This window comes from Calonectris borealis, chromosome 7, assembly GCF_964195595.1.
Source record: "Calonectris borealis chromosome 7, bCalBor7.hap1.2, whole genome shotgun sequence".
NCBI lineage: Eukaryota > Metazoa > Chordata > Aves > Procellariiformes > Procellariidae > Calonectris > Calonectris borealis.
Window position 1 is genome coordinate 26715095 of NC_134318.1, and position 15152 is coordinate 26730246.

The following is a 15152-nucleotide window of genomic DNA, read 5'->3' on the forward strand; positions in this document are numbered from 1 at the left end:
AATGAACCTGGGTTATGGGAAGCAGAGATAAAGCTTTTCTTATGTACAAACATAAAAAGCCTTAGACTTGCAATTTAAAATCTGAAGTTGAGACTTCTACTGAAATATTGAAGTGAAAAGTAGCTGGCAGTCCTTTTAGTTGTTAGAGACTCATAAAGGTCATGGGTATTTCCTATTTTATAATTACAGTAAAAAATATGAAAATTTGAGATTTCAAGGAAACAGTCTAGACAGACTTGACTTTTGGTGGCCTAATGGTGAGAACAAAACTTTCCAGATCAAAGTATCCATGTAATAAGCCATGTAAGCCCTTGTTCCTTAGTGGGACAGAGTAGAGCTTGCTCTCCCTCTGTCTCTAGGCCCTCTAGAAGGGTTTTCACAATCAGAGTTTATTCCTAAATGGATGGGTGCAAGCTAACAGAGAGACCTCACAATTTTATTTTCCAACTTTAGAGGAATTAAATTCTATGCAACCTACTTAATTTTTGGAAATCTAGCCGTAATCACATAGCCTTGTTAGAAATGTGAAATGTGCACATTATTAGGAAGAACTAGAATTTCTTTTAGTAAGGAGCAGTTATCAGAAATTTTAAGTATCCAAAAATATTTCTCCTAGGATGCATCACATGATTTTATGCTGCCTTCAGCATGACTGAGCCTTCACAGCTATTGTAAATAACCTAAGCACATGTAGCTCTTGACAAAAGGCTATTCCCACGTCATCTCCTAAATGATTTCTAGTGTTAGAAGTACAAGATTGCCAGTATCACTGCTTTTTTTTTTTTCAAATGAGAACAAAATGAATTCACCCCCCTGCTCTTGAACTACTACAGTTCTTTTGTTCTTGATCTGTTACAACTGTGCACTAGACACACTGTGGAAGTGTACAGTGTTTAGCATATGCTGTGGGTGCAATTAGTTTTAAAGCCCCTTCCTGCATGATTTCCTTCCGTTTTTTTTTTTTTTAAATTGTAAAGTCAGCAGGTTCCTGAAGCTTATTATAGTGTCGCAGAAAGGGTGGGGAGAAAGAAGAAAGTTCTTACATCTTCAGCCTATACACAGGGATGATGCAAGACAGATTAGGGTCAGTTTACATCTTTAACCCCATCTTCCCCCCCCCCCAAAAGCATAATACACACTGGAGCCTTCTTACTCAAAACTAGTTTTATTTTTAAAAATAAGTTGAATGCATAGCACTCACAACGATTCCATTGTTTTGGACATTTTGCATTTAGAAGCACCATTCTTATTTATGCCATAAAAAACACATTTTGGTTCTAATAGTAAGAACAGTGTATTTTTAATGTACACTGGTAAAGCCCTTTTAAATAATACATTGAAACTGTTCAGTGTACATTTTCTCTGTAGTCATTATGCAGCTGTAGTGTCAGAAAAAACTTAGACTAAGTAATAAATTAAAAACAAAGAGCATGTAGTGGATCTTTTTACAGTTGACCTAATGTCTTAAAATAGTCAAATAAAAAATACCCTATTAAATGTAAATTCGCAGTATTAACTAACTGAATAAGCCCCCCGCCCATTATAATTCCAGTGTTAAGTATTAGTTAAATTTTTATATATCAAATGCCTATGGGATAAATTTACTAATACCCCAAAAAAGAAGAGCCTATACTGCTGTGTCACAAATAAAGATGACAAATTAGCTGATTTAAAGATTTTAGAGAAAAAAAATGCTACAGGCATCTGCTGTTATTTCAAGTCATGGTCTATTACAAGACTGTACATTCATAGCATCAGAGGTAGTTAGGGCACTGAGGACTTGGGATATAGCATTGCAACAAAATGAAACCAGCAGAAGTCTATTTCCCTCTTAAATGGGTAACAATGCTGAATAAAAAGCATGGCATCTTATGAGGTGGAAAGTCTCTACTTAACACTACTCTCAGACATGGGGAAATATTCATTAAGAGATGAAGAGGGGAGGAAAAAAAAAGCCAAAACCAAACCAACTTGCACTTTAATTAAGAATTGACCACACTATGCCTATTTCAAAGTTGATACTCTAGCATAAAGCAGAGAGGGTCATCTCTTTCATTCACCCTCCTATCCCTCTTCACTTGCACAAATATGCTACAAAAGCCTGCAAAATAAATTGGGATTTATGCAAACAAAAACAAAACAGGAGAAACAGGATTTCTTCTCCTCAACAATATATAGGTTTTTGTAGCATGTTATCATTCAGCCCCAGAAAGAATGAACACAGCTGTTCTCCCTCCATTCTGAACATTACGGTAAGGCCCCCTCTCCTGTGATAAAGCCTTAATCTTCATCATCTTAATTGCCCCTGCTTTCAAAACAGTCTCTGTATGATTCATAATACTTCAGTGTCATTAGATGGTACGCAATTTTAAGTGCTGCCACCAAGACGGGAGAAGGTGGTGGTAAAAGAACAAATAAAAGAAAAAAGCCTTAAGCCCACATACTATAAAGATATTTTAAAGTAGTAAGAATCCTGTCATTCATACTTCTTCCTCCCATATTCTACCACAAGAGAAAGTCAGATATTTTCTTGTATTAAAAAAAAAAAAAAATCCTCCGTTAATATCTCTACCACCATTTTCATCCAGGAGTTGGATGAGTGAAGCTTTCTACCCTCAGACTATCCACTCCACAGGAGATAGTGTAATTCCATAAATTTATGTAATTAGCACCTTAATTGTGATAAAGCAGTTCAGTCTGCAATATATTTTTGATCCACCCATTCAGAAGAGTAAATCTCTGCATTTTCTTCTGGAACTCCCAAATAGTAGAAAAAAAAGTTGCCCCACTATTACCTGAGAATTTCCCTCCACTACAAACCTGACAGAACTGGATTTCTATAAGCATTTAACTGTACTTTTTTTGTACAAGTGATACTGTCAGTACAATTGGAGGATGCTTTCTGTTGGTTAGTAATACATGTGTGTGTGTACACAGAAGAATCACAGCCACTGTAGTAATTCTGGTACAGTACAAGTTCAGCTGAAACCTTCTCTTTTCTTCAATTACTCAATACCACACTGCTGGGCAGTAGTTCACAACTACATTCTGTGAACACTAACATATCCCTTTGGTACTCTGCATATAGATGCCCCTGAAGAAAAGCCACTCCACTTGCTATAGTCTCTTCCCTCTCTACCTTCCTCCCTCAAGTTATACCCAACTAAGTGTACAAACCAGCAGCACAGAGTAATGAGTAGAAAATTCCCTGAGTTAGTATGAAAGAGTTACTTTAAACATAAAAAGGATAGGGAGGAGAAAAGAAGCAAAAACATAGTGTCTATCCTGTGAGGTACAAAACTTAAAAACTAGCCAAAATACCAGTTAACTCAAATGCCTTAGCCTAAAGCAAATATCCACCACAAGTGCTGAAAAAGGGGCAAGAGTATGGAGCCAGATGAGATTTGTTTCTTCCTGTGGTCTCCACGTATCTGGAGAAGTCTGGCATTCAAGGGATTCTTAAGTTTCAGTAAATTTAAAGTAAGTGTTAATACTGTATGGTGGGATTACATAAATGTCTTCAAAATAATACTGCATATCTCCTTCATTAAAAGGTAAGACTGTAGTTAGTCCACAGCTATTTTTCTTTTGACTAGTATTTCAAAGATGTGCGTTAGAAGCACAGAGTATTCTGAGTACCAGCATAAGAACTTACTACCCCCAGGTATACACATTCTTTTTAGAGGGTGTTCTGTGTGCTTATTTTTTGCAGTCTGTATTTGAGCTATGGTACTGGTTGCCAATCCAGTTGCTTTTTTCTGGAAAGACACTTTTTTTATTCAATTTGTTGCCCTCAAACTTATTTGAGGTTTAACAAAAAAACAAAACAATTCCCCTCAACACAGCTTCCCACCCCAAACAAACAAGCACAAAACTATTTTGTACTTATCACCTCTCAAAGCAGGGAGTAACACAGGAATATCGTCCATTCACTTGATAATTCCGGTTGTAGGAGACACTTATACATGGCTTCACGTCTAGCGGGACAGCTAATGACATTGCAGCACCAGTCTGTACGTGGCCTCGAGCCTGAACACTAGACTGTAAGGCAGCAGGGCAAGTCTGAAGTGGGTAAGATGCTGTATGATTAGATGATATTATCTGTTGGCAGTTTTGCTGCTGTGATGTCTGATGGTGATACTGTAATGAAGACTGATGAGCTTGGAGATACTGTGGTATGTGCTGTTGAGCATTAGCCTGCTGGGGAGTTGGAGCTGGGGTCTGAAATACAGCATGTTGGGCAGACTGAGCATGTTGTCCTTTTTGCTTGTTTGCTTCCTTCACATCATTATCATGCGCACTAAAACAAATTGAGCAGACAGAATACATGAAAATAGATATTAAAATAATTTAAACTCTTCTGGGTTAACTTTTAAGAGCACTTTAACAAATGGTGCAATTACCTGAAAGCTTCCAAAGCATTTAAAAAGAAAAACATTTTAGTCTATCCTGTTTCTTTAGGATACAGTTTCTTTTCAGCATTTCACTTCATTTCATAGCAATACAAAATGCAGATAAAGCCAAGTACAATACAAATAATACAGCAGTATCTAAAATTACCAGTGCAATAAGGTCTGCTAGTGTACTGCAATAAAGTGCCAGATTACCAGAACCTGCAATTAAAACTTGCTGCTTCTACCTCATTTAAATTGGGTAATAGAGTGTAGGGTTTTTAAAGATATGATATTAGAGGGTTTTTAAAGATCTACATTATAGTACTTAAAGATCATATGTATGTTTATATTGGATCCTGCTTTGGGGCGTGGAAATGCATTTTTTTTTTCCCTTCCCCTCACCTTTTTTCTAGCCCACCCAGTACTTAAGTTAGACAGTTTCGCTCACCTGAATTCCCTTGTATTTATACCCGTCTCATGTATTTAGAGATACTCTTCCTCTTATGCTGATGTTAAGCAGGTGCCACCTGCACACTTCAGTCAGGCCTAAAATCATCTAAATTTTTTGGTACTGCCTCTACAGGGCAGATCTCTTGAAGACAGTTTGGGTTCACCTCACCAGTTTTTCCTAAAAGACTGCTAACTTTTTATGGTGCACTGCAAAGACGACTGAAACGCTTCCCCCCGCCAAGTGTTACAGAGCAATACTGAAAACACTTCTGCAACACCACTTGCATGCTTTAGGTACTATTCCTTTCATTACACATATTAGTGAAGCCAAAAGAGGCCATCAGGGGTGATAATGTCACACTTATCAGGAAGATGTGATTCTTCCAGATACAGCTGTTCCTGTGCTTCTGTGGAGCACAACTGTATTTAGATCTGGGCAAGAGCAAACTTCTGTAGGAGGAAAGCAGTTATGGTGGGCATAGGTTTTGATCTTAAGGTTTAGAATAAAAGAACTGATTGTGTAACATCCCTTCCCAGTAAGGGTCACTTGGCATTCGTTGGCATTTTTACCTCATGTCAGCTGTATCTCTCCACTGTAGTGCAAAAATGGATACAGCAAAAATGGATACAACCTCCTGGTCATTTTCTCCCCCCAAAGCTGGCCACGCAAACAGTCTGCATGTTTGATTCATAATCTGTCTGGAGCATCCCTTGAACTTCCAAGGCATAGAGTCTTCAGAGGAAGTAGGAGCTCCTATGCCTTCGGTACTCTTCACTATCTCTTTTTCCTCTCTGAGCAGACTACAGAGATTGGGAATAAGTTATTTACAGATTCTCAAAGCATGCCAAAAGATGTTCAGTGGAAATGCAAGCCTGAGGTTTGTTGAAAGAACAGGAAAGAGGTCAGATCTGATAAGGTTTTCTTTTTTGGAAAGAACAAAACAGTTATTGCCTAACAACATTACTGAAGTATTTTTAGAATAAAAAAATTGAAATTCAAAAAGAAATTTACTTTCAGTGCTAACAGCAATTAAGCATACCAAGAGATGCGGAAATGGGCTTAAAAAAAGCTGCTGTTGTTAACTTACATTAATAGTCGCTCAATACATGGCACTAGGAAATCCCAGGAGTATGCAGTAAGATGATGCAGTCGGGTAGGCCATGTTGGTGAGAGACGCAGGATAATCCTTGAAGAAGCTACACATGCAGTAGCAACTAAAGAAGGGGCATAATTTAAAAATGCATGATCTAGAAAGAAGGAGTAAGAAAAAGATTCATTTAAGTTGGACATTGTCTGTCAAGACAACAAAGGAGTCATTACCTGAAATATGTAACTCACCTTGCAGTGATACTTCCAGAAAGTAATCAGCATATTTTGCCATATATAACTTAGTCTTCTCTAAGCAAACCATTGGCCAGCCATCATGAAGATCAGTCTCATGGACAGCAATAGAAAGATAATAGTCGATGAAATGAGCAGCAGTTGGGAGGCACAAATTCCACTGAAATGTTTCTAGCAACAACAACTCCATATGAAGCAAATTCTGTTTTGTTAGTACCAAATTCATGTTAGTCATACAACCCAAGCTGTTCAACTGTTCAAGTTTGGGAACACTGTCTTCCTTTTCTTCAAATTTACCTTCAGGTGAACAGAAAGAGGAGGGGGAAAAAAAAAGGTTCAGCACGAGTGAACTATAAAACAGATGGTATCTAATGTCTGCTTTGGTCATATTTCAATTCTACTATGTCAAACAAGCTTGAGACTTTCCTGCAGCTGCAAAGCTCAAATGGAAGATGTCACCAGAGACAAAAAGGGGTATGTACTATAAACGGCTAAATTTCAGCAGGTAATGTCAAACACTGTGTAGGATATTGTGCAGTGCCATATTTCCCGTCGGTTTTCCTAGTCCAGCACACAGAAGCTGGTTGCCAAGAGCAGAAGTGAGCTGTATTAGGACATCACTGGCACTGCATATGCAAGTTTTTGTCACCAAATAATTGTATAATGTGCCCCCATCATCAATGAAATACCACTGTGATGCGACTTGGCATACACAACACACAGCATTTGGCTTTAACCACGCTCCCGCCCCCACACACCCTTTTTGTTTCTAAAACTCATTAGAGTATAGCTAGAGCTCTAGCCAACATGGTGCTTTTAATGCCTGTTATGGTAGGTATGTTTTAGATTTGATAGCTGATAAGCTGCTCCAGCATTTCAAACAAGTGGATTTCAGCAATGGGCATCTGAAAAGCTGCCATATATACTGTTTCAACTTTAACACTGCTAGTAGCTTCAGCTTTCCTTGGACTTTGACTTGTCAGGCCTGTATGTTTTTAGCCTGAAGCAAAATTGTATATGTAGAAAACCCATTAATAAGAGAAACAAGTGTCACGTTTCCATACAGTTTGCCATATGGTTGTGCTATTTCAATTTCATTGCAAATTCTTTCCATCTTACACTCCCTATTCATTACTACATGATATGTTGTAAATGCACATTTTTAGAGAGTTTTACAGGACAGAACGTACTGAACGTTTGCTTTTTTCCCAGCAGTGGAGGTACTTATGCAGGACTTAATCCAACACCAGTCCCAGTCTGTTAGTTTTTGTTTCCCATACTCCAGTAATAACAGAAATAAAAGCTTCAGGAGTCACATAATAATTTCTCTTATTACTTCTATAACCTTATCAGATACATCACAGTGCGATTTGTCCAACTTATTCCACCACTGATTAAACTGCTTGTTTAAACCACACAGGGCAAAAGTTTAAAATAGCATTCTGGTTTGTGCTTTCTGAACCAATTCATACACTGCTTCTCAGAAGAGTGAGTACTCCAGGCTTTTGGAGCTCTACTTGCAGCTTGTTATGAAAGATGGCAGAGGTGATTTTTTTTTTCTTCTTTTTTTTTAAATTATAATTCTCCTCAGAACATACATTTCATTTGAAAATCTGGCATTAGTTCAAAGCCAATCCATTCTCCTAAATGGATTACACTGGTTTCTGAGGCAAGGTTTTCAACACTCAGCACCTTATCCTTTGCCAAGAGAAGATAGGTGGCTGGTGGCATCCAGTCAAAGTTTACCTCTAGAAGAATCTGAAATAACCCTTTTCTTGTTTAACTGTTCTGCTGAATAGCTGTATTGGTGGAGACAGGGGATGCAATGAAAGGAAGCAATATACCAAAAATAGCCAACACCTCAGCACTCTGGTCTTCTAGCGAAGAAGGCCTAGAGCTACAATGCAATATATCTTATTGGAGAAAATGAAAATAGATTCAGAGAAACAGATCAGCAGAAACTGAACCAACAGTTAGTTCTGCTGCCAGGACCTGTTTCTCTGAAACTTGGTTTAAGCCAATTGCCAGCAGGTATCCCATCAAACTACACCTGTATCTCTTTGGGGACACTTAAAAGGGGTCCACAAATGTCAAAAGATGAATAGACACCACAAGAATCTAGCCAATATATAAGCAGCACTGTTCATAATGAGTGTTTGTAATTAGTTCTGTCTTCAGAGTACTGTGCATTCACCAATGTATTTTACCAGTATTACATTTTGTATGTGACAATACAGGATGTATGTTAGCCTTAGCTTGCTTAAAGAACATTGCAATTTATGAAATCTGAAGTATTCCAGAACCACACAGCACCATCAGCAGGGTGCAGTACAGTCTACATATAGTTTATTTAATTTCTTCCTTTATCACAGGTATGCAAATTTCTCATTTCCAGCACTGGATCTGCCTATTTTGAGATGTCCTCAGAAAGACAGGCTTTCTATTCCTACAATACAGCTCTGAAAGTTCACCTTAGAATAATTTGTTTCCAAGCATAAACATTGGCTTTTAACCACAGTTTGTTTTTTCTCCCCTCAGTTTCATCAGGTGCCAACAGAAGTCAAAACAAGAGTCTAAAGAAAGGCGCTACCAATTGGGCCAAATTGATATACACTAATCTGCCTGTCTTTCATAACTACTTTGTTTCCTCTGCCTGCTATATCCCATCAAGACATGCCTTGTATTTGGCAGTAGAACCTATATTGCTCTAGTTCAAGTTTGGTGCTACATACTTACTTGCTAAAAGTAAACAGGAAAGAGCAACCACATGCAGCTGCTGTATAGATATGTCATAACGATCCATAAAGAGGTCCAACAGATACACAGCTAGATGTCGTGCAGCAGGACAGAGTCTGAACCGATTGCTGACAATGGCAATCAGATCTGCAAAGTATCTTCTCAGGTGTAACTGGGGAGATTGGCCTTTGTAGGAGGGCAGCTTCAGCTCCTAGATGGACAGCAGCATGTAATTTTATTAAAACCATCATTTAGTTTGAATTGGTATCAGATTAATGTAGCCAATATTCTCAAATTTATCATGGAATTTTCACAGGATTTCTCCCCTCTTCCTTCTATTCCCATCATTTCAGCATCCCTTTTCACAGAACAAAATCTATTCATTGTATTACAGAAGAAATAATTTGGTTCTGCATAACGTTAGTATAATAATTTAAAATTAACATCTTTTCTTCAGGCAATCGGCTAGAGTGACTTTAGCTTTTACCATTTCTGTTGTATTACCTCTGCTGCAAAGTCTGTACCTCCCAGCAGGGAAACAGCAAGGGTATGCGAGTACTCCTCAGCTGCTTCAATGCAAAGTCCAATAGCTTAACTCAACCCTCTCCTGCTACAGCTCAATCTAAGCAATCAGACTTTGTACTGAAGTGTTTGCGTGTTCCAATGCTGCCAGTTCTGCAGGTGCCTCCAGGAGAAGGGCACTAACAGCTAGCTGAAGGTAGCAATGTTAGGAAGAGGAATCAGGTGTGCATGTGTCAACGTTTGCTGTATGCTGTATGTTTAAACCCTGACAATCTGATCTGATTGATGTTGCACTGACACTGATTACAGTGTGCTCTCAGGCATTTAGTTAAGCGTAACATAAACCTCATACGGTCTCAGGTTTGTGGGAGGGACCCCACAAAACAAAAGCCCTACCAACACCACAGATGAGAAAAATCTGTGGCACGATCTATTTTGAATATAAAATTTGGACTGGTAGAAAGAACATTCCCCAGGCTCCTGCCTAGTAGCTAGTATCTCCTCTTGTATACAGCAGAACAGCAGTGCTTGTCTTCTTTTATCATGAATAAATTTATGAGTTAGATTGTGCAGCCCAAATTAAGTAGGATTTTGAGTACAATTAAATTTCCAGCGGGACACTCCAATGACGTCCAGTCGGAATGGAGTCGCCCAAAATTTTCAAAGTTTTAAGGTCAATTCAAAGTTCTGAAACATGCTATTTAAGTGAAAAAAAAATCCCAAACAAACCAACAAAAACCCCACCCATACCTACTAAGCTTTAGAATTCAGCCTTCACAACACTAATTCAGTTTTAGTAATGGTAACTTTGGTAGCAAATAAATTATCCTGTCGTTCTCTTATGTTCCCCCCCCGCCCCTGCAAACAAAAAAAAAGCAGTCACATCTTCAAGAAAGATAATCCACTCATCAAGTACTATCAGGCAACAAAAGCACATTTTTGGTAGGTTCAGTCACTGTGAACTGATTTTCAGCTCTTGAGCGCAAGCTGTGCTTTATTGTAAAAGTAGCCCCAAAGAGCAACTTTGAGTCAGTCGCAGCAACTTCAAAGCAGTATTGCCTAAACCCTCTACTACGCTTACTGCACCTAGTGTGGGGGTTGGTTTTTTTTTTTTGTTACAATAGCATCACAATGCTTTCTGCAGCCTTTAAACTTGGACCCACTTGCACATCCAAACCAAAGGACCACGCACGCCATGCCCCCTTTTCTTTTTTAAAGTGCAGAGAGAGAACAGTCTGGTCAGCCGATAAACTGTCAACACCGAGGACGAACAGCCTGAGCATCAACTGAGGGGACGACACCGTGTTTTTCACGGTTTAGAAAAGCAAACTCCACCAAACCCCGGGCGGGCCGAGCCCGCCGAGCGGCGGCCGCCTCACGCGCTTTCCACCCCGCTCCAAGCCGCCGCGCCGTCTCCGCTCCGGAGGGCCGGCTCTGATTGTTCCAGCCCTGACAAAGGCGCCGGGGTCGCCAGCCCTCCACCTCCCCCGCAGCGCGGCGCCGGGAGCGGCCTCCGCCCCCCGTCGCCCCCCGGGCTCCCCACCGCCCCCCGCGGACCAACCATCGCCGCCGCGCCAGGCTACCTTGTAGCGAAGCGCTTGGTGGATGTCGGCAGCCAGCTGTCCTGTCCACCACTGCGCCTCCAGCTCCATCGGCGGGGCGGCGCGGCGGCCTGGGCAGAGGGGAGGAAGCGGCGCTCGCTGAGCGCGGGCGGGGCGGGGCGGGACGGGCAGCGCCACCCTCGCCCCTTCCTCGCTCGCCCCCGCTTAAGCGCGATCAGCTGCCGCCCGCGCCGCGGGGCCCCCGCGGCCCCCCGGCCCAGCTGGCCGCCATGCGGGGCACAAGTGAGGCTCGTTAAGCCGCCCCCTCCCGCCGCGGGGCACGGCCGGGCGAGGGGGGCGCGGGGGAGCCGGCGGCCGCGGCCCTGGGGGAGGGAGATCGCGCCCCGACAAAGGCCGGCGGCGCTTCCCCCGCCGAAGCCGCCACTCACCCTACGCAGCGGCGCGGCTGGCGGCCGCGGCGGGGCCTGGCCCGGGGCACCTGAGCGCGGCGCGGCGTCCCGAGGGCTCCCCCGCCATCACGCGGCGCCGCCCGCCTCGCCCATTGTTAAAGGGCCGAGCGGACCGGCGTGTGTACAAAGCCAGGCAGCGCCCGCACGCGGCCGCCCGCCCGCCAATCGCCTGCCGCCTTACAGCACGGCCCGCCCGCCGGGCGCCAATCAGAGCGCGGCGCTCACGGGGCACGCCGAGCCCCGCGCTCCGCGGCCACGCGCGGGAAGGCTTTGGGCCCGCGGAGCTGCCGTAGCCGCCCGATAAAGGCCCGGGGAAGAGGGGGCGGGGCGCCGCGGGAGGGGACGGCTTCGGTCGGCGGGAAGCCGCCCCACGCACTCGGAGGGGGCTCGGGGCCTCGGCCTCACCCTTCCGCAGGGAGCCCGGGCGTAGTGTAACCCTTACTGGGGATGGTGGGCCCCTTGGGGCCTTCCCGCCGGCTGCCTCGGGAAAGCCGGGTTAGCGGGGCTCTCCCCGGCCGGAGCGCGGTGGCGCTTACCCCCCTGAGCACCTGACAGCACCTTTCTGCTTTCCTTTTTCTCGCTCTTTCCCTTTTTTATTCAGCTGCGGGGTTTGCACCACGTGCAGTGACTGTGTCGGGAGCTGTGTCCCGTTCAGCTCTCCTGCGCTTCGGACGCGTGTTCCCTTCAGCGGTGAAGGACGTACGCCTCTTGGGCTGCGAAGGGTGTGAGGCTCAAGTATTAGGTCTGTTTTGTGGGTGAGCCCTTGTTCGCTGCTAGTTAAATTCCAGGGAGAACGTTTCTAATAGCATGCATTCTCCTTTTAAACAGCCTGTGCTGTTCACCTGAGTGAAGGGGCCTCTGCATCCTGACAGGTGATCAGCGAAAGGAGCTCCCGCTTGTGCTGCTGCTTTAGCAGTGGGTGCTGTGCACCTGTTTTGTATTCAGAAGGCCTTTTTCTAGATGCTTTCCACTTGTTGGGAACCCCCTGCTCCACAGATCTTACAAAATAATGCTTGGTGCTTTATAGTGGTTTGCATCTTTGAATTCCCAAATACCCAAACAACTAGCTAATGAGAATGTAAAACCTAGTACAACAAGCAATGCAAAATGATGAAGAAGAAATGCTTTGGATGCAATTTATGTTGAGGGACTATATTTAATTCTTCATTTCTACCCGTGCTCAGACATGATTTTTTTTTTAATTAAGAAAATGGAAACCAACTTTTTGACATAACCAGTTTAATGACTCTGTAGCCAGGGCTGTAAAAGCCCGTTCCTTTAAACATGCGTGTCTAACTTTAATGGGTAGTCCTATGGACTGCAGTGATGTGTTTCATCTGAGGAGGTGTGCTCATAGTTGGAAGCCTTTGTTTTTGAGGACACATTTCTTGGGCAGTTTCCATTTATAACAGATTTCATTACATAATGCTACATAGTTTTCTGAAGAAAAAAAAAGTGGAAAAATGTTAGGTTTTTTGTGCATTAATACATAATTGAGAAAATACTTCAGCTATTTAGATCAGCTGTCTGAGATCTGTGGACTATTGACAAAGCAGCATTTTGTTGTTCTGATGGGTGTTTGTCTCATTTCTATAAATTGTTTTATAGGCAAGTGCATGCTCAAGCTAATTTTGATTTTAAAATTATTTATTCTTGAAGAAAGGTAATACCAAATTTTATATTTCAAGGATAGGATAAATCTCAAAAGCAGATTCCTAATGGAGACATAGTCATTCACAACACCTTTATGGCCTTTGAAAATGTGTTGCCTGCTTGAAGAGGAGAAAGCTAATAAACACCAGCGTGCTAAAGACCTGTTACAATGGGCCCAAACAGGGAAGTGACGCTTCTACTCTTACGTATTGGGAGAAATTACTATTAGCACTGTTGCCTCCCCATAGAGCTTTTTAACTATGTGCATTAGTGTGTTGCTGAACTGTTGGGGGGGGAGGAGGGGGGAAGAGTAGATACTTGTTGGCTTATTTCTCAGATGCGCTTGTCTGACTTAGATAGGAAGCATCATCCTGATAAAGCTATGTACTCTGAGAGTTTTATTTATATATAATAATCAAGAAAAACAATGATGCTGTAGTTACTTGCCACACTACAAAGATGATTGAGCTATGGAACTACCTATTTCAGATCATTGTAACTCTTCTTTGTTGCCTTTTTCCAAGTGGCTACACACCCATTACAGCCTGTTTTAATTGAGTTGTTGATCTTGTGAACGGTTACATCTGTGTCTGCTTTTCATGCAATCAAAAGATAGGTTTGGAAAGAGCCTCATCATCCTGCCCAAGGCCAGGATTGCTCCTCGCATGTGTTTTTCTGATCTTGGAGACATCCAGAAAATCATCCCGTTGAAAAAGCCAAAGCACTTCTGTACAGCCACATTGTTATTTGCAGGAAGCATACATCTCTGTTTGCGCCTTAACCCTGACTGGAAGAATTGACCATCTTGGCGCCACCAAACTGAGGCCGATTGCTTTCAGAGTCCAGAGTTTCCAAGATCAGAGTTTAGGGGTTTAAAAGGAATGGGAATAGTGCAACTGTATTGAGAATATGTTAATACAGCTTCTTTGCATGTCTTATAGTAAGTCCTAAAAGTAATAATTTGTGGTATATTTTTAACCGCTGCAGATTTTATCTACTTTTGGTGGTCAAGGCTGTATACAGTGCTCCAAATATTTCCACCTTCGTCCCCTGTGTGTAAGTCAGGGCAGAATCAAAACATACTCAGTCTTCAGAATAAACAGAGGTTATTAGAGATTACTTCAGTGGCAGTAGTTAGGTTTTCATTAGCAAGAAACTGGAAGTGTGAAGTTTTCCACTTATGTGTAGTATATGGAACCTGAGAGAACAGAACAGAAAGCAGAACTAAATGTTATGAAACCATTTTGAAATAGCTATCCTCTTTCTGTGAATGGCCGTGAATCACCTACCCAAATATGTGTGTCTCAAAGGGGGAATGAGATTGGCTGTGAGAGCTGCTGTCTGTGCTTTGAAAAGGTGCCAGATAGCAAGAAGCACCGTTATTCTTGGAACTCCCCAAGACAAATTATGACCCTGAACTATGTCCAAAACGGGCTAGAAGGTAACCTGTGAAATCTGGACTAAAATGCTTGTAACATTTTTGTGGAATCTTCTAAAGAGGATGCTGCTGAAGTCTTACAATTTATGGACCTGTAACTTGCAGGTTATAGTCCTAACACAATTTCAGACATGGTGGGTGAGCTGACTTCTCTTTGTAGTTACTGGGAGGTTAGATCTGTATCTCAGGAGTTGATGCATGTATTTATGTGTTTAAGCTGCTTTTTCCTCCCCTAATTTTTTGGTGTTTCTTCTTGGCCTGTGAAAAAAGAAATGTGGCTTTTAAAATACAAATGAAGAACTTGCAGTTAATTGCCCAGTACAGCAAAGACTCTGATCTTGAGAACCACCATCTCTCTACATTATAAACCTTTTCCTCCTCCTACACCATTTCTGGTATATTGTTTTAGTGTTAATGGTACATCGACCACAGAGTACAACAGTTCCTGAAGACTGACACAGTGTTTTACTTCTGTGCCTATTGTCTTAAGATACATCTTTGAAGTTTGGATTTGTCTTGACTGGCAGAATTAGAAGAATCTGTCACTTCAGCTATGTAAGCAGAGTCCAGGACAGAAACTGAATTCTGGGGTGACATAGTACTGAA

General features: G+C 42.2%; 1 protein-coding gene across 1 annotated transcript; it reads right to left on the minus strand.

The window, feature by feature from the left end:
• Nucleotides 1-6: 6 nt before the first annotated feature.
• Nucleotides 7-11098, minus strand: CCNJ (cyclin J). The gene is made up of 5 exons (XM_075154759.1): nt 11028-11098; nt 8923-9133; nt 6184-6483; nt 5933-6092; nt 7-4300 (listed from the first exon to the last, which is right to left on the minus strand). Exons 1-5 carry the CDS (start codon nt 11094-11096, stop codon nt 3889-3891), a joined length of 1152 nt encoding a protein of 383 aa, XP_075010860.1. The 5' UTR covers nt 11097-11098; the 3' UTR covers nt 7-3888.
• Between the last annotated feature and the right edge of the window lie 4054 nt (nt 11099-15152).

Coding starts and splice junctions, on each gene's coding strand:
- CCNJ (XM_075154759.1), bottom strand. CDS start 11,096: ATGGAGCTGGAGGCGCAGTGGTGGACAGGACAGCTGGCTGCCGACATC. Junction 6,484..8,922: donor TTCCTGTTTACTTTTAGCAA/GTAAGTATGTAG, acceptor GTTCACCTGAAG/GTAAATTTGAAGAAAAGGAA. Junction 6,093..6,183: donor TCTGGAAGTATCACTGCAAG/GTGAGTTACATA, acceptor CCTTCTTTCTAG/ATCATGCATTTTTAAATTAT.